This window comes from Mixophyes fleayi, chromosome 4, assembly GCF_038048845.1.
Source record: "Mixophyes fleayi isolate aMixFle1 chromosome 4, aMixFle1.hap1, whole genome shotgun sequence".
Lineage (NCBI taxonomy): Eukaryota > Metazoa > Chordata > Amphibia > Anura > Limnodynastidae > Mixophyes > Mixophyes fleayi.
In genome coordinates this window covers 171090968-171114986 of record NC_134405.1, presented here as the reverse complement: position 1 = coordinate 171114986, position 24019 = coordinate 171090968, and the positions used below count along the sequence as shown (strand labels likewise).

At 38.9% G+C, this 24019-nt stretch overlaps 2 protein-coding genes across 2 annotated transcripts in view; one reads left to right on the top strand and one right to left on the bottom strand.

Annotated features, from left to right (window-relative positions):
- Positions 1-4926, bottom strand: part of TPRKB (TP53RK binding protein) — a 17670-nt gene extending 12744 nt beyond the window's left edge. Inside the window, exons 1-3 of the mRNA XM_075208847.1 lie at positions 4722-4926; positions 2307-2466; positions 269-391 (exon numbers count right to left, since the gene is read on the bottom strand). Of these exons, the coding sequence (XP_075064948.1) occupies positions 269-391; positions 2307-2447 (264 nt within the window). The 5' untranslated portion in view covers positions 2448-2466; positions 4722-4926. The remainder of the gene's footprint in view (positions 1-268; positions 392-2306; positions 2467-4721) is intronic.
- ALG10 (ALG10 alpha-1,2-glucosyltransferase) lies at positions 4807-24019 on the top strand. Its single transcript, XM_075208846.1, has 4 exons — positions 4807-4869; positions 9195-9384; positions 20384-20575; positions 22336-24019. Exons 2-4 carry the CDS (start codon positions 9220-9222, stop codon positions 23380-23382), a joined length of 1404 nt encoding a protein of 467 aa, XP_075064947.1. The 5' UTR covers positions 4807-4869; positions 9195-9219; the 3' UTR covers positions 23383-24019.

The following is a 24019-nucleotide window of genomic DNA, read 5'->3' as shown; positions in this document are numbered from 1 at the left end:
AGCTTACAAGCTGCTGCACACACACAAACAAGCAGGAGCTAATTGACCTTTGAAATCTGGAGCACCTTGAGGAAACCCACAAGAACACAGAGAGAACTTACAAAGTCCACACAGATAAGGACCTGGTCAGAATTAAACCCATGAGACAGCAACGCTAGCCACAGTGCTACTATGCTGATCAATGAAACAGTAAACAGTTGTTGCAAACATATTAAACTATTCAGCTATATTGGATGGTCAACACAAAAAGTAATGTAGTTTTACTTACATTATTGGTAGGTGATAAATTGAAAATAATCTCTGAATTGAAAGTTCTAGTTTTCATTTTTCTTAACAACTGTAGATGAATGGCTTTATTTGTTGCCATGAGAACCTGAAGCGGATCTAAAATCTGTAACATTAAACAAAATGAATAGGTTGTTGACAACTAAGGTGATAACTTCTCATGGTCGGTGACACTCCCTCAACCTATTACACTGCAGAGAATGTTCTAAAATACTAATCAAGATGCACTTTTCCTACAAAGCATAATGGCAAATCTTTATAGTTTTATTGTCATATTGTATTATTATAAAGAAACATTTTTACAGCACTAAACAATTAGCTAGTAAATAGTGTTTAACACACAAATATAGAGCAAAGTAGAGACCGCACAGGGTCCAGCCCTCAGAGACCTTACAGTAATGACTGCACCGTACTGCAACATCTCCACTTTTTCAAACCCGCAGTTTAATAAATATACCCCCTAATGGTCATTTCTCCATACTCATTCTCCTGGACCTTGCTGCTGCCTCTGACACGGTTGATCACCCTCTTCTCCTACACACTCTTCACTCCATTGGCCTTCGTGACACAGTTCTTTCCTAGTTCACTTCGTATGTATTGAACAGCTTCTTTAGTGTTTCTACCTCTGGCACATCCTCCCCTCCACTCCGACTATCTGTTGGGGTCCCACAAGGTTCTGTTCTTGGCCCTTTACTTTTTTAATTGTATACCTCTTCTCTTGGGGCACTAATTCGCTCATTTCACCTCCAATACCACCTCTACACTGATGACACCCAAATCTATATTTCTTTCCCTGACCTATCTCTTTCTGTACTATCTCATGCAACCAACTACCTTTCAGTTACCTCCACATAGATGTCCCAACACTACTTAAAGCTCAACATATCCAAGACTGAGCTTATTGTTTTCCCTCCTGCCAGAATCATCACCAGCCCTCAAATCTCCCTCACTGTAAACACCACAATTTCCTCAGTCACCCAAGCCCGCTGCCTTGGTGTCACTTCCCTCTGCCCTCTGCTTTATTCCTCACATCCACACTCTCTCCCAGTCCTGTCAACTTCACCTTAAAAACATTGCCAGAATACCTCTTTTTCTTACTCAAAATGCTACCAAAACTCTTATCCATTGTCTCATCATCTCCTGTCCTGACTATTGTAACCTCCTGCTATCAGGCATTCCTGAAACCCATATATCCACTGGCTCCCTGTGTACACCAGAATCAAATTTAAATTACTCATCCTTACCTACAAAGCCCTCAACAACACTACCTCTGCATACATCTCAAATCTCATATCAAAATACTCTCCCTCCCGTCCTCTTAGATCTACCTTTGATCTGCGTTTTGTCTCGTCTCTGGTAACCACCTCTCACTCCCGCCTACAAGACTTCCCACGTGCTGCTCTCCACTTAAGGAATTCCCTACCACGCTCAATCAGACGTTCCCACAGGACTTCAAATCTTTAGATGCTCTTTGAAAACTCATCTTTTTTTTTTTTTTTTAAAGGTGACCTTATCCCCGATAACACGATTCACAATAATGCATCCTCACAACTGTTCCAAACACCACTCTGAACCACATTAGCTCCTCTTGTTTCAGCTGTGCCCTCTTCCACTTAGAATGTAAGCTCTCTAATGAGCAGGGTTCTTCATACCCTTTTATATATGTCTGCATTTATTTTGTCTACCTTTTATGTCCCTGTTTTAGGCAAGTACTGTTTTCCCTACTGTACCGCGTTAAGGAGGACTGTGGCACCTTACAAATCTACGATAATAATAATTGGCCACTATAGCAGACTTATCTAAGATTTCAAGTAAGTTGCTAGATTTGCTGAAATGTCTGAGGACAATCACTGCTAAAAGCATGATAAATTGATTTATTCCTCCAACAACATATACCTGTATCTACCTCTAGATTGCACAATTGGCATTATATCTATCTTTCAAACCTCCTTGCTTGGAAAAAAATATTGAAACATAAAGCTGTATTGAAAATATTATGTAGTAAGAATAAAGATACTTACCATTGCAGGATTCAATAAAGCACCATCAATAGATCCATCCATTGCTTTCTGCCTTAGCTGAGGTGCATTTTTCACATTTTTAAATAAAAGTAGAGTAACTTTATATTGAGGGAACAGTTCAAGTTGATATGTAACATTCATTGTGACTTAGTTACACTCCCTGCAAAAAAATTGGATATACCATGTTAAAGATCTTACACGTAAATGCAAGTCTATAGACTGTGTGCACTGCCAATATTATCTACATCACTGAATAACTGATAATATTATACAACCTCAAATTGCTATTGTTTTCTATAGGTCTATGATTACTAATGTATTTAGTACATGACAAGCCTGCAGAAGAAAAGCTAGGTTTGTGCATGCAAAGGTAAGCTGGTTCCCTACAAATGCCAGTGAATCACTCTGGTAGGGAGAGCTTCAATCTCTTCACGTTTGGCTAACTATACATATTATGCAGTTTGTTCTGCTGTTGGCCTTGCATCTTAAACTAGCTACATGGAACCAATTCCATAATTTTAGACTGTACTGCTCCAATATTACTGCACGAAGACCTAATATAACTAGCAATGAAGATCAATCAGAGGTTAATATGGAAGTCTTTTCCACTCAACTCATTGTATATAAAAATGCAGGTTCCATATAGGCTCTAAGAATTATGTATTTGGGGGTTGGTTCACTGGAAGAATTAGGTCTAAACTACATAATTAGCCCCTAATCTGCACTATAAAATTTCATAAACCTATGTTATTATTCATTGATCCTGTAATATTAACAGGGCTTTCATAATTTGAGATAATAAACCAGGGCACCCATAGACCGCATAAATTTGTTTGGGCACCAAATAAAATAAAACACTTATTGTAACCACGTGTCCTGATAAATGGGCGCATTAGAAGTTTGAAATGCCAGATAAAAAGTATTTCTACTTTATTTGTAGGATTCACAATACTCCAGAGCGCCACCACACAATAAGTTAAACACAGCATACATAATCAGAACATGGACATGCAAGGTTGATGAAATGGTGCAGACGTGAGAACAAAGAGTAGTGAGGGCCCTGTTTGTGAGAGTTTACAATATAGAGGGAGAGAGCTATGCTGAGAGAACAGGAGCAAGTGACACTTGGAGTGGAGATTGGGACAGCAGTGGCTGGTACACAGTGGGTGTGAAGAGAATTTAGTAAATAGTTCGGTATTGAGAGTGCATATGAAATTTGTGAAGAGAGTCTGGTAGCACAACATATAATTTCTGGCGCCCTGAACAATATTTGAGAGAGGAGGAGGAAAGGGGGGGCTCTGTGGGCAGTTACTATGCTTTCACATTCCCCCCCACCCCCTTTATGTCCCCACTGTTCTCTTTAACATGTGCAGAGGCTGGTGCATGCTCAGTGAAACCCCAGAAGGGCTTATGCACAGACACCAGGTTCACACACATGCTCAGAAGAGTGGAGGCCAGCTTAGCTGATAAACAAGCATCTCTGACAGTCACGTAGTTGTTTCCAATCCCTGAGAAGGGTAAATGTCTGCCCCTTGGGGAGGTGTTGATGAAGGAGAGTATTTTTAATTGGATTGTGGAGGGTACGGGTAGACAGTGAAAGCATTTACAGAGTGGTATTGCAAACGTGGATTGGCAAAAATTGCCATTTGACTGATGTGCGGACACCACACCATATGGAAGAGGTAAAGACATCAGAAATTTACATACACACGACCCGAAAGGAGTCACAACTTGAGGAACTATCGGCAGTTGATTGTGAATTCATATTCACTACATGATCAGGTGATTGGAACGAGATTGCCAAACAGTACGACCAACCAAGTGAAACGACAATTGGCACTTTGGAACCAAAGTCGTTCATCATGTAAATATATACACTATTGTGATATGTGGCCAAACAGTCATTTATCAGGTGATTGAACCAATAATTGGATGTGAAACCTCTGGTGTGTACCTAGCCTAAGGAGCCTATTTATCAATTATTGCATTTATCACCTGATATTTACCTGTTCCTTTCGCATCTCTTCACTCCTGCATTTTCACAGGATTTACTACATGGTAGAACTTGATAGATAGGGCCCTACGTTCAGATGACCTTTTCTAGCGTGAAAAATAAATAGTTATAAGGTTTCTAGGGAAGAAAATGTGACTGTCCTTAGTAAACTGAACACATGGCAACCTTAACCATATATTTAACAAGGGCGTGAAACGTGTGGATAAGTACAGCAGAAAGCCGATAACCTGACAACTGACATAAAAAGGCCAGCTGACTACTGAAATCTTAAATACAGTTCAAAACCAATGTTATGAAACCTGCTGCTGTGCAGGAGAATGTGCCTGAGGAGACACACCACAAGTCTATGGGCTCAGTGCTCCCACACGCTGCCGGCCACTGGCACATGGATACTAACTCACCGCTATGAAACACTTAGCGCTCCTGGGTCTCATCCCCGGAAGACTGTGATATAATATAACGCGGGCTCCGGAACAATGTATTTGTTTCCGACCGGTACTTGCTGAGTGCTGCACACATCCGGGTCTGTCAAGAGACGGCGGTTAATGGGTGAGTTTTAATCTCCGATGGCTTCAGACCTATCTCCTGTTACTTTCTGTTTGTAGCGTTATGGATGATAGTCTATTGAGTAACCATAGGTGGCGTTACGTCTAATATGCTGCTGCTCTGTCAGACTCTATTATATAACATTACATTAATCCGTAATGTATACAATCGCCATTCCCCTGCTTGTTGCTCTAATAATCTGATGTCAGACAGTGAAGCAGGTTAGCCTGCTGTTGGTGGGATGGTGATGTCTTTACACTAGGTAGGCACAGATAGGCTTACTCTCTGCATGAGCCTTGTTGTGCACCTAATAACAGTCCTCAGTTGAAAACGAGCTAATGACCCCAGTTCTTTTCTTTTTAGTGAGTATGTACTGTGCTCATTTTGACCAGCAAAAATCCAAAATGAGTAGTTAGTGAGATTGAGTATGTTATAGTGCTGCTTTGTTAGTTACAGAGCGTCTCTATTTTTCAGGACTTTTCCATAGATTTTCCTTTGATAGTGTCTCTACTTTCATATATATTAAGCTATATCATTTATTATTGGGATGTGAAAGTTGTATACTGTATATAATTTTCAAAACACATTTAGTAAACTATACATTAAAGGATATCTCCACTAATGTGCATTTTAGACCTTGCATGCAATCCCTAACTTTTCTATATATACACTCTCTAGTAAAGTATATAGAAATGATCTCTCCTGAAGCTCCAGCCATCTTTGGAGACCAGGCTGTAGGTTCTACTTTGTACATATGACCCTTAAAATGTAAATAAAACACTATGCAAAAGTGCATTTATCCTTTTAATCATTAATGATACACATTTAAAAAAATGTTAAATTACATTATGGTCAAGGCTGATGTTTGTGCTGTGATTTGCAATTATGTTGTTCGATTGGTGGAGCTGAACCCTGATCTAAGGCACTGTCAACAGTGCATGCTTTTCCATATAAAAGCTTCAGAGGTGAAATAATAGGTAACAATGGAATGAGTCAATCAATAATCAGTCAACACATCTTTGCTCACCGAAGATGTGTGTGACATTAATTGCTACCAGAGGACTTGGTTAAAAACCAGTGGATTATATGCACCTGTCCAACGTAAAAGTGAATTGAAATTTTGTCAAGAATGGCTGAACAACCACTCCTACATTATTACATTGTGGTGTAAGAAACTTGGCAAAGTGATGCAGGTAACTGCCAGAATATAGGAGTGGTTTCTAAGTTAAAGTTTACCCATTAGAAATGTTTGAATTGCACAATAGCAGCCAGATAGCTTGGTTTGGCTGTTGTGGTCCATTGTAAATTTTGCAGCTAAATACAATGTTGGTAAAAAAAAATGTATGCCTACATATAGTAAGCTGAACCAATAATCATTAGAATGTAGTCTATTCATTCACTGGGAAGTTATGCCTTAATTAGTTCACAAGGAATTGACAACAGGGGTGTTTTTAATTCCTTGTGAATTAATTAAGGTGCAAAATAGATGTCTTCATTGTGTGTAAGCAACAAATATACTTTACAGTACAACTCCATTGAAATTGTTTTGTGTATGATAAACCCATTTCTGCTAACAACCAAATCTTGTGTTCCCACATCTGGGGCATCCAATAATAAGAAAAACTCGCCTCAATCAAAGCTTTTCAGTCCTTTGATGGTTCATTACTCACAGCCTCAGATTTGAATGGAATCTCTTGCAGATGCAGATTGTGTTGGCAACCTACCTTCTGTCAAGCTCCAAGCTGTGAACTTTGGAGCACTATAGTACAGGAGTGGCAAGGGAACTGTTTAGGTTTTGGCTATGGGTGCACTGTGGTAATTTTGGTGTGTAATTGTAAATGGTCAAGCAGGGCCATTTTAACAGCATTATGGGCCCCCTGGGCAAAGCAGTGCACTGGGGCCCCCACATACACAACCACTTACAGGAATAAACATGTTAATTATCAATACAATTAGTCTTTTATTTATTGTTACCTTCAACAAAATCGGTGTTTAAACATTAAAAAAAACATGCTGTTCAACTGTTTCGTATTCGCTGTATCCAGCAGAGGAGGGTTCAAAGGGCTACATATAGTCTCTTCACAGTACTTCACAATTGCTGCGGAGGGAACTTTTGAAGTGGGGATAAAAAAAATGATAAATGGCCAACATACCCATCACACCACTCCACGTGCTATCAAATCTAACTAAATGCCCGTTGCATGCCCATCAGATCTCTCCATATGCCTCTTACATCCACATCAGCTGCTTTTGCTCCCCTATTTCACACTGCGCCATCCATGCTGCTTTTGCTCCCCTTCATCTTTGCCCCCTGTTTCACACTATGCCCTCCATTTTGCTGCTTTTGCTCTCCTTCATCTGTCTCCCCTGTTTTACACTTTGTTCTCCATCATGCTGCTCTTGCTCCCCTTTCTGTATATCCTATTTCACACTGTGCCCTCCATTATGCTGATTTTGCACCCCTTCATCTGTCTCCCCTCTTTCACACTGCCCTTAGTTATACAGCTTTTGCTCTTTTTCATCAGTCTCTCCTGTTTCACACTCCCCCTTCACTTACCTCTCTATTGACTTCTTTCTTCTCAATTCTTCTTTTTTGTCTCTTCTGACTTTATTTGTCACCTTCATGGCTCCTCTCTCTGCGCTCTTTACAGAAAATGTCAGTTCGAGCTCAACAGAGAGGAGGGGAAGAGGGAGGTTGCCGGATCGCGAAGGAGATTAAAGAAAAAAAAAAAAAAAACCAATCTTTTTTTCTTCTGGACCCTGCCTTTGGGGGCCCCCTGTGCCTGTGGTGCCCCCAGGTAGTTGCCCAGCGTGCCCATGCGGAAAGAGGGCCCTGTGGTCAAGCATAAAAATACATACATTAGTATAACAGGACAATAAAAAATAAAACAAAAATTGAGTATGCAGACCAGTATTTAACAAAAACATACATAATAAAAAAAAAATAACTGGGGAAATAAGAGTACAACAGAGAAGTGAAAATGACCAATTTTAAGTAATGAAGGGGAGGTGGGAAATGGAGGGTTGGAAGGAAGTGATGTTCCAGGGCTAGTAGGGTGGAAGCGAATTCTAACCATCCCACAAACATAAACAGTTCTTTCTTAACTAAGCAATTACCATCCTTATGGGGGTATTCAATTGTTAGCGAGATCCCCGGAAAACGAGCGCTCTAAAAATATTAGCGTTAATACGGTAATTACTCGCTGAATTTCATCTCGCAGCTCCCTGAGCTTATTAACGGTATTTACGCGCATATTACCGTATTAACGGTAATATATTTTGAGCGCTCGTTTTTCCGGGGATCTCGCTAACAATTGAATACCCCCCTTTGATGTTTATAGTCGCATATAAAATTGCTGCATACAGGCTCTATCTATATTTCCACTAGCTGGAGGGGGAAGGAAAGAAACAGTGGTTAAGATGATGTTGGTTTGGAAGTTTCGGAGAAACACAACAACAATGGCAACTTAATTAAAAATGCACATTTGGCAATAAAGTAATGCAGAGTACACAAAGAGTGGAAAATTCAGCTGAGGAAAGTAGCTCTGTTGTTACTAGAGCTGTCCTTCATTCGGTTTTCAAATATCTGATAGTGTATGCTTAGCGAATTCCAAAAGCGATGTATAGATCTGTATGCTTCTTTGCATTTTTTGGTCAAGGTTTAGGTCAAAGTAAAGTTATATGCTCAAGGGAGTGGAATATATCAGGATGACCATGCTCCTGTACCATACGCAGGACATATGTAGTAACTGAATGGTTTGATGATCATGAAAATGATGTAGAGTATCCCACCATTTGTTTAAACAAATTTCACCCAATAAAATACTTATGGGAGATTTGCATACTTAATTTTATTATTACATTTCTCCTTATTTATTCTCCTTTCTCAGCGTGTAAAGTGCCAATCTTAACGTATCAAAAACACCTTTAATGCTATTGTAAATAACTATTAGGTGCAGATTCAATTCTAAAAAAAATTGCAGCGTAGTGTCCTGGAACGGCTGTGAGACACTACGTGGCTATTTTTTTTTTTTAATGACCGTGCCGTTCACTTTTGCTTGCGCCCCATAGAGGTGCGAGGTAAAAAGTAACGCTTACTTTTCCGTGTAAACGGTATTAAAGCGTGGAGCATCGTGTCCAATTGAATTTGCCCCTTATACATTACTATTATATATCATCAAAAGGTAGAGAGAAATATAAAATACTATATAAACTACTGAGCAGGAAACCACAGCATTCTAATGAGAGGGCGTTCCTCTGTCTGAAATATCTACATATCAGCAGCTAATCTATTGTAAAAATTAGCTAATGTTTATCTTTTCTTTTAGGATTTATGCTCCTCAGGGAATCAAGATGGACAAGTTAGAAAGTTATTACTTCTCTGCTCTATTCAGCGGTTGTTTTTTACTCTCCAGTTTACTGTTCTCTAAACTTAACCGAGAGCAGAGGGATGCATACATGGATGAGGTCTTCCACATTCCCCAAGCTCAGCACTATTGCAAAGGACACTTTAATCAGGTAACCATCACACATGCAGCTTCTCTTATTTTCTCACAGACGTAGTAATCTATGGTGAGGGCATGCTAAAATGTATATATATATTTATTTTTTAGGTGAGTTGCCACTTCATTTCTGTGCTATGCTTTTTTACTCTGGCATTTAGCGATCAGTTTTGTTAATAAAGGGCGAAAGTAATTTTAACGCCTAAGAAATCATCACGTGGAACAGTGACAGTTGATGTACCGGTACACCCCTTAAAGCCATGTCCAAGGTTTGAGATGTTTCTATGAAGGAAGATCTCTTTAAAACATAGAGCAATAAGTAATGACTAAAATTTAGCAAATGACCATGTAAAATAGTCAATTGACAATTTGGGACATTCCAAAGCTTTTCGTAGCTTCCACCTTTCCTGATCATTTAAAGAAACTTGATACAATCTGCAAAAATAAGTATACAAGCGTTTACATGTAAAGGTTATATTCTGTGAAACTCATTCAGTAACCGAGAGAGAATATTATCCTCCTAGTGCTGGTTCCAGAAATTCTTAAGTTCGTTTTACAATAAATTATTTTTGTCTGCTAACTTGGATAGGACCTAGAGGGGGTGAAGTTCAAAAGGATGTTATAATATTTGGTTTCAGCAGAGTCACATAGAAGACTGATGAAATCTTATAGACTCCAGGGGGGATAAATGTATTAAGCAGCAGATTCAGCAAGTCTTGCAGAATCTTGCAAAACTTGCCTTGAAGCCATTGCCATTTTAAATTTCTTCTGCAAAGTCGCCCAATATCGTTGACTTTCAGAATCCGCTGCTTAATACATTTACCCCCAGGAGTTGAAAATTTACAGTAAACTGTATTCCTCGATCTAATGCCACATTGTCGGGCACTCTGAAGAGCGAGTCAATTATTTGATGACCCGTCTGTGAATGAAGCCATGATAGCAAAGATCTCCTTGTTCCCTATGTCATAGTTTTTCTCTGGAGAGGTCATCTTTATTCCTATCGTGTGTAACAAATTGCCCCTGACTGCTGAATATGTCATAAGCTTTATTAATAAAAGAAAGTTCCAGATTATGCTAGATCAAGATATTGGCAAATAAATCCCTTGATTTTTAAAGAGAAAAAGTGGTCTCACCTATGTAGACAACTTTGCTAGTTGGGAAATTGCAGTGATAATATTGGGAAAGTTTGCTAATGAATCGCATGTAGATATAAGCAAATCTAACATTCTTTGAACTTGGTGAATCCACAACATTTTGAACTTTACTAGGAACCATGCATAACACGTATGGTGAGAGGTTAATCCAGTAACTGGATCTGAGTTTGGATTCACACTTTCCCACATTGATATATGGATGGTGCTTAAGGAGATGTTCCAACACCGTTGGTTCCTGATCTATCTGTAGAGAGGTCGAAAATATTTGTCTTTGATATAATTTCTGAAATGCTGTAAAGTCACTGGAGCATTGCACTGTCCAAATGGCATTACCCAACAGTCATATTGTCCACATTGTGTACGGAAAGCAGTTGTCCATTCATCTTGAGGGCTTATACAAATTAGATTTACAGAGTATGTATCGTTTAACTTGTCAATTTTTTGCTGAAGCAAGTCTGTCCATTAGTTAGTTATTTAAAGGAAGAGGATGGCAATTTTTTATAGTGATTCCTTTTTAATTCTTTGTCATTTTATTCAAAGACCAAATGAACCACCCTTCTTCTTTTTGCAAAAAAATAGTGTGCCTGCTATAGACCTGGAGGCATAGATTAATCTCTTTGCTTTATTATCATGAATGTGGTCTCTGAGAACCTTCAGCTCTGGTTCTCCTAGTGGATAAGTGCAACTGAAGGTATAGCAACTCCAGGAAACAATTTCTAGCATTGCCGTACCTACTCAGTGAAGAGGGAATTTGATAGTGCTCTTTTTATCACATACATTGAGAAATTCCTGGTACTGTGAAGGTAGTAGCTCCATTACCTTAGGATACAGAACTTTCACTTACAGAAGTGGATGAGAATCACAGTCTAAGTCCTTAAATGGTAGGACAGATTCCTAAATATAACACAATAGTCATAATTATCATTGGGTCATTCCATGTCAGTTCAACCAGGGTTGTCCACCACCCATCTCAGACTTTTGTGAAAAAAAAATTTAGTTAAGAGAGGATGTCAAAACAACTATTTCTGCCAAATATCTTGACTGTCTGACAATTAGTTGATTAAATATTGATTTTTCAATTTATTAAATCATTTACTAATCGCGGCTCCTTTTATCCAGTTTATTTGAAGTATCATGGGTGTTTATTAAGGAATCGCCACAAAATTTGGACCCCTAAGGTAACTCTTCCTCCCGAATCCAAAAATGCAAACCACATTACTTTATCTGCCTCATGTTTTGCATTAAGGCAAAAACGCACATTTTTCGAATAGAATTAAAAACGCTAGATTCAATTGACATTAGGGATCCCATTTTTTGGGGGGGGGGGGGCGGGGTGTGTGTGTGTTTAAAAAAAAGGTATAAATTACTACCACAAAAAAAAATCAGCAGGGTACTCTCTTTCATAGTGGAGAAAAAATAATAATGAAGTTGATGTTCGATTACTGTTGTACCGCATACATAATTTGCACATTGTTTAAAAACCATACCAAAAAAGTGAACTAAACTGAGGCAATGGGATAAAACTCCCATACAGGAAATGAAACAAACATAAACTGATGGGAAGGGGATGCCCTTTAGAGAGACCAAAACTGAAACTTTCCAGAGAAAGGGAGACGCAGAAAGAGTCAATCATGGCAGCTGCTCATTTGGTAGTCTTTTAAATACGGACTGCCATATTACTATCTACTCAAAAACCATTGGATTACATCGCTGGGACCACTTTATAGATGAAGAAAAAGAACTTTTGATTCTGAGAACTGAAGTTTCAAATGCAGTAACCAATGATCCTGAAACCTCAGTCTGCTACCATCATGAAACACTTCTGCTACTAAGATATGAAGAATTTCAGAAAACATGCCGGAATCCTTTCTTGTCTCACAAAAAAGGAGCCAGAAAAAGCTTAAAAGTTATGTCACTGAAGTGGAACAAAGAACATGGTGACTGTCAGCTTGTTGTATATTTTAGGCAAGATGATTGTGACACTTCAAACTGTGTGAGCCTGTGCGTTATTAGCAATACCCATGACCATGTAGCTATAACTGTGCACGTCTTCATTACGGTAGTTATGAACTCCACAAAGCCTCTAAAGGTGTCCTGTGGTATCTGGAACCAAGACTTAGCAGCAGGTCCTGTAATTTGCTAGGTGGGGCCTGCATGACTTGAACTTGTTTTTCCAGCACATCACACAGATGCTCGATTGGATTGAGATCTGGGGAATTTGGAGGCCAAGTCAATATTTTGAAATCTTTGCCATGTTCCCAAACCGTTCCTGAACATTTTTTGCAGTGTGGCAGGCTGCATTATCGTGCTGAAAGAGGCCACTGCTATCAGCCGTTACCATGAAGTGGTGGACTTGGTCTGCAGCAATGTTTAGGTAGGTGGTTTGTGTCAAAGTAACATCCACATAAATGCCAGGACCCAAAGTTTCCGAGCAGAACATTGCCCAGAGCATCACACTGCCTCCGCCAACTTGCCTTCTTCCCATAGGTACTTTGTGCTATCTCTTCCCCAGGTAAACAACGTACAGGCACCCAGCCTTCCACATTGTGTAAAAGAAAACGTGATGAGATCAGGCCACCTTCTTCCATTGCTCTGTGTTCTGGCGCTTATGTGCCCATTGTCGGTGCTTTTTGGCAGTGGCATCTGCAGCTACTCAGCCCCATACACAACAAGTTGCAATGCACTGTGTGTTCTGACACCTTTCTGTCATAGCCAGCATTAACTTTCCTTTCTTGGACTACTTTTGGTAGGTACTAACCACTGCATACCCCTGTTCTTTCGGAGATGCTCTGACCTAGTTGGCTAGCCGTCACAATTTCGCTCTTGTCCAAGTCCTCAGATTCTTACCTTTGCCCATTTTTCATGCTTCCAACACATCAACTTCAAGAATTGACTGTTCACTTGCCTAATATATCCCACCCCTTGACCAGTGCCATTGTTTAATGAGATAAATAAATGTTATTCATTTCCATTGTCAGTGGTTCTTCATGTTGTGGCTGATCATAGTATGCTTGCTGTAGATAATTTTTATTTAAAGAGGAAACAACTGGAAAAATACAAACAGTATATTGAAACGTAAGAGTGTTAATATACAAGGTGTCTCTATGTTTTATACATTATATCAATGAGGAAAGAGGGAGAAGGGGTGGGTGGGAGGTGGAAAGGCATGAATACTTTTACCGATATTGCTAATAAGTATACATGGAACGTGGCTAGGGAGAACTAAACCAAGCGATTAACTAAGACAGGTATTACTCACCAACAGCGTGCCGTACCCAGTCCGGGGGATCCGGAGGCGGCCCAAGAACTATATTCCAACTGTGGGGTGGGAGAGCCGTACTGTATAGGCAACTACGGCTTTCTAGTGAATGCCACGGGGCCCTTGTCAAAATTATGTGATTTATTGTGGAGGTAGTACGTTATGCTCTCCATGCTTGCGACATGCCAAATGAAAGACTGTAGTTCCTGCATGGAGGGAACATTAGGGTCTTTACAATACTTTGCTATTAGGGATTTAGCAGCTGCCAAGATATGGGAGATAAGCTTGTTAGACGGCTCGCTCTCATCGGGTATAGGGCGGGAGAGAAGGAAATGACCAGGAGTCCTTATTTATCTGTTGTTCTGACACAAAGTTTATAAGTGTAAGGACCATGTTCCAGAAAGGAACTATACGAGGGCAGGTCCACCATATATGTAGCATCGTACCTCTCTGGCCACATTCCCACCAGCAGCTCAGTGGCCGTTGGAAACATTCTAGACTGCTTGTCAGGGGTATAGTACCACCTATAGTACAATTTGCAGGCAGTTTCCTTAATTAATGTAGAGATCGAGCTCTTTGCAATCTCCTCCCAGCAAGAGTCATCTGGAGGAGGTCCCAGGACATTTTCCCATTCCTGCTCATGCCAGCCTGGTGTGTCAAAAGTATATTCTATAAGCCAATTATAGATCCCGGAGATCATCCCTTTTGGTGAATGGGGAATTTTGACACATATGCTCAAAGATGGTAAGGGTCCGGAGAGTATTAGGGGAGGGCAAGTTCATGGCGAAGTGTCGGACCTGGAATTATTCAAAGTAAAGCAGGTGAAAAGGTTTAAACCTGTGATAAAGATCCGACATGGAAGCCCAAGTTCGATTGACTGCCAGGTCCAACACCACCCGTATTCCCTGCACTTATCCAGTGTTTAAATTGCTGTTTCGAGTTACCAGGAGGAAAATGTGGATTGCCCCAGAGGATAGTCAGAAGTGAAATACGGGAGGACAATTTATATTTGACCCAGCATGTGTCCCACAAAATTTGAGAGATTGGAGAGAGGAGGCCTGTGGTCTTTCTATATTAGAAAGGACCCAAAGTGATGCCATGGAAGCGACCCCAGTGAAGTGGGTCTCCAATCCACCCACGCTATGGACTGGTAAGGGACGTAAGTAACCGCTAACTGAGTCATATGGGATGCCAAATAATAAAGTTTAATGTCTGGAAAGCCTCTACCTCCCCGGGCCCTGGGCTTCTTGAGCACTGCTACAGAGAGTCTAGGGGGCTTGGCACGCCATACAAAGTTAAATAAGGAAGAATGCAAGTCCCAAAACACAGTCCGCTACCTTCACCGGAAGAGTCTGGAAAAGATATAGAAGTTTAGGGATTATTATTATTATTATTATTATTATTATTAATTTTTATTTATAAGGCGCCACTAGGTATCCGTAGCGCCGTACAGAGACAGACAGAAACACGATACAGGGTGAGACAGCACGGAACAGTTAACAAAAAGCACAATAACTCGGAAGCTCAGTGTACAGCTAGAAGAGAGGTGAGAGCCCCCAGCGGGGTAGCTAGAGGGGTAGAAGGGCAGGAGGACCTCACGGATGTTTTAATAAAGACATGGGATATGAAGAAGTGCCTGGGGTAAGGAAAGCGAAAGGAGAAGAGAAGGAAAAAAGGGGAGTGGACAGGACCAGCATGCGGGGGCACATCTGGTCCGTGATGCCGGCCAGGAAATGTAAGGGGCAGTGGCAGAGAAGAGCTGGACAAGGTCAATATACCCATTATGGGGACATGGCCAGGGATACAGACAGAGAAAAGGCCTTGGAGTACCAGCCGTAGAATGTGGACGCCCACATTGCCACCCGGCTAGGGTAAAAGGAGCTGTAGAGGAAGCCAGGTGGGGAACGTCGTGAGGGATGGGGATCAATGTTGTAGATAATTTTGCAATTCAGTATTTGTCAGTTTTGATGGTCAACTGATCCTTAAGTTGCTGAAATACTGTTGTAATTCAAACACCTTCTGTCATTGACTTTGAAAGTCTTATTTCTTGTGCTTTAAAACCTATATGTTTTGTTTAAATTTCTTATAATTGCATGGAAGGAGAGTGAAGATTAAACACAATCTCTGGACAGTTGGTCACTGTCCAGTATCCTGAGCAGAATATTTAAGACTTAAATAAGACAAACAGGTAGAAGACCGATAGACATGGAGGAATCGGAGAGAAACTGGTTCAAAAACATGTCTTAAGAAATGTCATATGTAAGGCAGGTTTGTGATACACAGAAATGCAGATTGAGAGAAATCTGGCATAAATCGGGTTTGTACACAGCAGTGTTCTCCCCAGAAACTTTTGCAGGCCGGGTGACCTTAATAAGTAGCCGGATGGTGGCAGTTGTAATACTTTGCATTAATATTGAATTTTTTTTTTTTTTTAAAGTTATTGTCCACACCTGCCAGGACTGGTCAGACTAGTGCTCAGTGGTCTAAAAAAACACTGCTGGCTGTAGTGCTCATAGTGCCTGTTTATAATGGGAAAAACAATGGTTTATTCTATTATAACAGGTCTCTGTTGGGCTCCAAGAGCCGGGTGGTAAGTAAAAAACGCTGGGTGGAGCACCCGGGAAATAGGTGCTGGGGAGAACACTGCACAGAAATGCAAATAAAGTAGAAGTTTAACTGGATTTTAGAGCAGATTGGGACCACACAACTTAAGCATTAATCACAACTGGAAGTGACCATTTATCTTCCCAAACAGGAATGTGTACATTTGCCAATGTGAAAATTTTACAGTCACCATATGGTGGCACAAATATGTAATGTTACATCTTCTTTTTTCAATTTAAATACATATTTGCCTTGGTCATGAAAGCTTGTGAATTGATAGGTTGATATTGGTCCAGCACCCAAAATGTGTATTCTGTTGCCAGCATGCAGTCTTCCTGTATGTTAATTAGAATAAATCTTCCCGGCCACAAAGGACCTGAAAGTAAATTGCTGTATATATTGTATATTTATATGTTGCAGATGTTTATTTTATAATATTGCAATAGTTACAACTAGCAAAGTTAATCTCTTCTTCATGATGTACACAAAAAAACAAGCAAAATAAAAATACTATCAGATCAGCAAGCTACTGTATGTGCTAGGGTTTGCCATATGTGCAGTCATGATGCAGTAACCATATCTCTTCTCCTCGCAAAGTGCTCTGGGGATCATTGAATCCTGTGGCCAGTGTGCTTCCCAAATTTACACTATGACATATGCCAGTGTTGGCTAAGCTGTGACACTCAAGGTGCTGTGAAACTACAAGTACCAGCATGCCCTTCCAGAAATAAGCTGCTATATATTGGCAAAGCATGCTGGGACTTGTAGTTTCACAACACCTGGAGTGTCACAGGTTGGCCAACACTGCCATATGCTAAAGACAACTGCACTGGCAACATTTCAAAAAGTGTTCCCTGTTCTGAGATCCTTCGCATATGCTATGTAGTCCTTAGGTGTGCTGGCCTAGTGATCGATAAGCCATACGCCATACAAGTGGCAGAGATGCAATTAGCACATCCAGAATGTACCACTTGTAAAAATGATGAAAACCAAAATGTGAATAAGCCTTTGGGTAAATGTGTGATTGAAATGGCTATCTGGATGGTACGTAGGTGTTACATTTGTATAGTAATGCAATGTTGATATTGTTTAGTACTCGCTTATCGTTCCTGTTAGGTGCACTTAACCTTGAAGTGCACCAGATCCAGCAACTACCTTCACCTGATGCTGGGAAGAGCAGATGATGCCAGAGAGGTGTGGAGCTTTTCGACTTGCATGAACTTGCAGTAAATAGTGAGACTGTTTCTAGATGGAATGCAAGAAAAGCAGATTGGATGAAAAACTTAGAGGGAAATTGTGGGAGAAAGATGTAGAGAGAAGTGAATGGAAGAGATCCTAAAGTGAAAGGGTGAAATGGATTGAGCAAACTGGTCGGTTTCAGTTAGCTAGAAACCGCATCAAGTCGACAAGAGGGACTACATTAAGCAGGGGCAGAGAGGAGGTAAGGAACATAGTGTCACAATCTCCCCATCCAAATACAAAGTCCATGAGCATGCTCAGTAGGTATTCCTGATTTTCGTCACTCTCCAGCTGCTCCTGATGAGTCTTAAGTACTACCTTTTAAATAGGGGTCTTTTGCAGCTTTGGGAGGTCATTGTTTGTCACTACACTCTAATCTCTGAGCCATACTGCTCTCCCTGTGACTGTTTGTTTAGTTTTTAAAAATCTGAATTTTGGCTTCACCTCTAATGTAAAGTACTTCCATTATCTCTGACCTTGAGAGTGTTTGTTTTTTGGGCTATGCCTCTGTGTGCAAGCCAGCTACAACAGCTTTGTTTGCAGCTCAGCATATTTACAAGTGTTACCAGTGTGTTTCTGTGTGCATTCCCTCCGTGACTACAGTGAGTTCCCAGTCCTGATATTGCTCCGCCTGGTTACTTGCATCCGCTATTCCAGCAATGTTTTCTGCTCAGCATGTTTGCAGGTATAACTAATATGCTCTTGTATGCAGTCCTTACACTAGAACAGGAGTCACAGAAGTTATCTTCAGCCCTGCCTGGATATCTACATTACTCTGCCACCTTGTTTAGCTTGGCCTCCAGCCACTTAGGTTCTTCTGAACTCCTCTATCTTTATTTCTGTACTTGATTACACTTCATGCCTGGTTCATCTATACCCTGCAATAAAAAGTTCTTATTTTTTCCTAACTTTTTCCTAACATCGTTTTTGGACACTGTTTTGTGACAGACGACTAAAGAAAGGACTCCATGTAAATGAATTGTTAACTTTTCAAAAGTGTTTGTTGTGCTACAGCTTTGATTGTAGAGAGTTGCTCAAGAAGAAGAACAGTCTTTGTAATTAATAAGTCTGTTTTTGGTTTAACCATGAGTGGTCCCTAAATTTGGAAAATACATTCCCACTTTAATGGAGTAACCTGTCTAGTGTCCATACAACTCTAAAATGGTTTTCTGCAGTTCAGCTCAGTTCTCCATTCCCCAGTTCTTCTGGCCTGCTGTTAACTGCCCCATCAAGTGCCAGTCAACCTGAAATGGTTTCTATGCCAGTAAGAGTAAACGGGTGCAAATTACATTAGACATAGCAACCAAACAGCAAATGGATTTTATTGGTCTAGTGCAAATAATGTAATAAAAGCAAATGTATGGTCAGTATGAGTGTAGTGGAAATTTGTTAATTCCAGCTTTGTTGGAAAACAATCCTCAAAGGCTCGACTAAAGGAAAGCAGCTGGGATTATTATATAAATATGACAATAGAACTTATTAAACTTTATTTTCAGGAGGAGGAGCCCTTACCATAATAAATGTCAGGTAATTTATTTTTTTAGTATTATAATCACTTTGCATTTATAGATGCAATAGTGAAGAGTTAATTTCCTACAGTTCTGAAGTGACAATTTTTCACTGTATGAAATATAGGGAGGTTGCTAAACTTATTTATTGATGTTTGCAGATGAATCCTTATGTACTTAAGGTTGCTCTAAAACATAATCGTTTCAATATGATATTTTTTGTTGAAGACAAAATAATAGGGTGGCTTCATTTACAGTTGATAGAGCTCAATACAAATATTTTTACATTTTAATAGAAAATGAGCAATTGTGACATGGTGAAAAAAAATGTTTCAAGTGAGAGTGTTTTGAGTGCAGACTGTAAAGTGAAGAAATAATACATTGATCTGACAAAAAGCATATTCAGACTAATTCTTTGGCCCGCAGCACTGCTTTATACACTGGCTGGTAAGCGTGTGGATGTGATTTAATCATTTCAGACACATTAATGTGGACAATTTCTGTTTAGTTTTTGTGCAAAAGTTAATACAGCCAGGTTAGTTTAGCTGTATTTTGTATCTGTATAGCTCACAGTTATTCTTTGTGATAATGTATTAACCCCCCACCCTCTTCTTCTTTTTTTGTAGGGATGAGACATTTATAACTAAACAATAAATAAAATCAACATTATGTGACATATTCAGTGCTGTTGTAGGAGGGAACTCTAGTTTTTTTTTTGTTTTTTTTTTTTACCATCATCATTATTTTTACATGTATGCAGGTTAAGTGTATGTCTGTCTATTATCTAAACAAAAGTTAAGCATACCCTTATATAGGGATTTTTTTTGCCTGAGATTGTAACCTTTTTCATTGCGTTAGAGATTCTTAATTGGGGGAAAATGTACATTTATGTTTTCAAATGAACGTTGTTCTACGTATTCTGCACTTTGTAAGTAACCTCTGTTGACAGTGTGTGAGAGCACTTAGTTTTCAATATATTGTACTTAAGTGGTTATACTTCTCTACATCTTGTGTTTCACATTTTATATTCACTTTTACTGAAATCTGTCAGTTTCACAATAATGTATAAATAGAATTCATGCTACAACATTGGACACCTCTCCCCCAATAAAAAACCCTGAATGTATTTATATAATATACACTCGCATATATTGCACAGAGTTTGGTTCTAATATATGTATAATTTATTTTCCTTTTTTTTTTATTTTTATTTGGCACTCAATGATTGTGTTTCATTTTTCTTGATCTCAGTGGGATCCCATGATCACAACCCTGCCTGGTCTGTATCTGACATCTGTGGGCATACTGAAGCCTACTGCCTGGCTCTTTGGATGGAGCGAAAGCGTTGTCTGCTCCTCTGGAATGCTGCGGTTTATTAACCTTCTGTTCAGTCTTGGCAACCTGTATTTGTTCTATTTAATTATCTGCAGGGTGCATACAAAGGTAAGTTTCCAAGTTCATTAAGTGTACTTAAAGGTCTGTCATAGTTAAACGTGCTTCCTCTAGAGCAGGGTTTCCCAACTCCAAGTCCTCAAATTCCCAACAGATTATGTTTTCAAGATTTCTTTAATCATGCACAATGAAAGCTATGGGGGGAATTCAATTCCCTCCGAAGTACCGCTGCACGAAAACTATTACCGTTATTACATAATAGTGCCCGTAGTTACCGTTATTACGGTAGTTCTAACATCGGGTTAATATTACCGTAATAACGGCAATATCTATAACGCGTCAGTACTTCGGGGGGAATTGAATTCCACCTATATGTTTTTGGCTGGGTCTGGAATTATTCCACTTACTTGTTCCCATAGACAGAAATACTCTTAATATGACGTGGCTTTTAGGTATACCAGTACGTCTGTCATCTTGTTGATCAGCTATTGATGAAGAGGTACCCACCCAGTGCTTTAAGAGTGCTCAGATTAATTGATTAATAAAAATACTTGTCTGCTGTTCACCAAAACATATTGACACATGCCACTCTGTACAGCACAACATGATGAGAGTTGCCATGGCTTGCTTGATGTTAATAAAGTGTAATATAAACTCCGTTACAACATTTTATTTTTATGAGAATGGCATAATATTAATTAGAGGAACTTCAAGACCCGCGTAACCAGATCATTATTCAATTTTCTTTTTGGAGGTTTTCTGAAAGAAACAGGGTGTACATAGATCTTTTTAAGATGTGGTGGGGGTAATTTAGGTACAGAGAAGGTGTTGTGAAGGTGGTGTTACCCGTAATAACCAATAAGGTATTAGCTGTTATTTTTCCAGTACAGTTTAGAAAAAAAAGCTAATGTCTGATTGCTGTTGGCAAAAATCACCCTTTCAGTTACCTATGCAATAGTTTTTAAAAATGGCCCTTGATGTCTTTTAGCTCTGGACAGTATCTTCAGGGAGATGCATTGTGCGGTGACCAAAACCGATGACACCACCATAATAATAACTCTCCAATTTGTCACTTTCCAGTTAATTTACAAACCAAATCAGAAAAACACTTTACAGTCAACAATATTTAATGGGAAACACGAAGACATAAAAAATGTTTTGTTGTGTACTGCGCACTCAAGAAATCTTGATACACTTTTTATATTGGATACAAATGTAAAATCCCCCACCATTTTTATAGTTGGAAATAGGAGCTTTGTTTTAAAAATACAGAGCTCTCCTTTAAAGGTAAAGAAAATGCTTTTATGAGGTATTCTGGAGCTTATTAAAATGTACCATATTTTTCCTATGAACCATCCACCATCTAGTTACATTCTGTATGAATGGCAGACAGATGCCATGCGTTATCCGCATACATGCTGTATACACAATACTTTCATCCTAGATATCATGGCTGCCAAAGCCTATATATTATGCAGTTTCATATCGTATAGCATTGTATGTTGTCTTTAATGTCAGATCTAGATTATTTTGTTCAGTTTTTCTAATAAATACATGACCCTTTACACCATAAATGTACATGATAAAGAAAAGAATCAGTAATTTTACCATGATATTTCACATAATATTAATACATACAAATATACAAACAATGTTCTTTATTTAAAAAAAATACTCGTATAATTTAGTGAATAATTCTTAGAATGTGTAATCCAAACCATACCCCAGCTATACAGAAATACATTTATATATAACATAAGGTTGAATAGAAAAGATTCTTTTGAATGCTTTGTTTTCCTCTTCATCCACAGGTTTCAGCTTTGAAGAGAATTTTGTGTACCCTCACTTTATATTTGTTCCCCACTCTTTATTTTTTCACATTCCTTTACTACACAGACACTGGATCCACATTTTTTGTCCTTTTTACTTATTTAATGTGCCTTTACGGAAACCATAAAAGTTCAGCTCTTCTAGGGTTTTGTGCCTTCTGTTTTCGCCAGACAAACATTATATGGGTAATTTTTTGTGCTGGGAACGTTATAGCGGAGAAGGTGACAGAAGAGCGGAGGTCACGTCTGAAGAAGAATGACGAAAAGTCTTCGCCAAAGGAAACCGTTTCGGATGTAGTGGAAGCTCTAAGATTCCTTGTCCGCTACACCTTGTGTTCCAGGAACATAAGGACCCTTTTCCTGTTAACCTGGCCATACATCATTTTAGTTTTGGGTTTTCTTGCTTTTCTTGTAGTAAATGGTGGGATAGTAATAGGAGACAGAATTAATCATGAAGCCCTTTTCCATTTTCCACAGTTGTTTTATTTCTTTGCTTTTACACTGGTTTTTTCATTTCCCATCTTCATTTCAGTACAAAAAATAACAGACTTTATTAGATCTGTGTGGAGACGTCCTCTCCGGTATATAACCCTAGCTTGCATCTCTCTGTTTCTTATATGGAAATTCACTTATGTTCACAAATATTTGCTAGCTGATAACCGCCACTACCCATTTTATGTTTGGAAGAAAATATTCCAGAGACAAGAGTTGGCAAGATATTTCCTTGTCCCTGGTTATCTCTTTGCAGCTTGGAGTTTTGTTGATGCTCTAAAGTCTAAGTCTATATTATGGCTCCTGATGTTTTTTGTGTGCATATTAGCTTCCACGGTTCCTCAGAAACTCATGGAGTTTCGTTATTTCATCTTGCCATACCTTATCTTCAAACTGAATACACCAATTCCATCCGTAAGCAAGCTTCTCCTAGAGTTGGCACTTTATGTCACTGTCAATATATTAACATTCCATCTGTTTTTGAATAAAACATTTCAATGGCCAGATAGTGAAGAAACACAAAGATTTATGTGGTGAGCTGTAGGTTCATGACCTATTGTGATTTTGGATTTGTAGGACAAAAATGATGAGGCTATTTGGATATATAGTGTTTGGGTTAAGGAGACTGTTTTGTTTGAACAAATATAATTCTGGTATTATCAACGTCTTGCCATGGGCAACCTTGCAATCTTCTTTTTTTTTTTTTTTTTTTTTTTTTTTTTTTTACATGAATCTTTTATACCAGATGAAAGGATTCACCACTGCTATACATTTTTTTTCTAAGTAAATGAACAGCATATTTTTATTATACTTTGAGTATTCTGATTTTGAAAACCCACTATACAGCAAAAATAACGTTACAGATCATGTAAAAAGTGTCATGAAATGCAATAGCAGTGGTTTTTTTTTTTAAGTAAACTGATTAAAAAGTAAATTCAACCACTTGGGAACCATATTATTTCTCCTTTATTTTTTTTCCATATGTTTATGTTGAACACTAGGTGGCAGGCTTTCCTTGTGGATACCCAACATTTAATTAAATAAAGCTGTAAACATTCCTCAATGTCTATCCCCAACTGATGTAACAACATATAAATGTATTTTCTTGTTGCTTATTGTTGCTATGTAAAAATTTATTTTTGTATTAATAAAATAATGTTTTCATTAAACTGAA

Excerpts from the sequence above, each read along its gene's own strand:
- ALG10 (XM_075208846.1), top strand. The coding sequence starts at position 9,220 with ATGGACAAGTTAGAAAGTTATTACTTCTCTGCTCTATTCAGCGGTTGT. Across the intron at positions 9,385-20,383 it reads GCAAAGGACACTTTAATCAG|TGGGATCCCATGATCACAAC; the intron begins GTAACCATCACA and ends TCTTGATCTCAG. Across the intron at positions 20,576-22,335 it reads TCTGCAGGGTGCATACAAAG|GTTTCAGCTTTGAAGAGAAT; the intron begins GTAAGTTTCCAA and ends CTTCATCCACAG.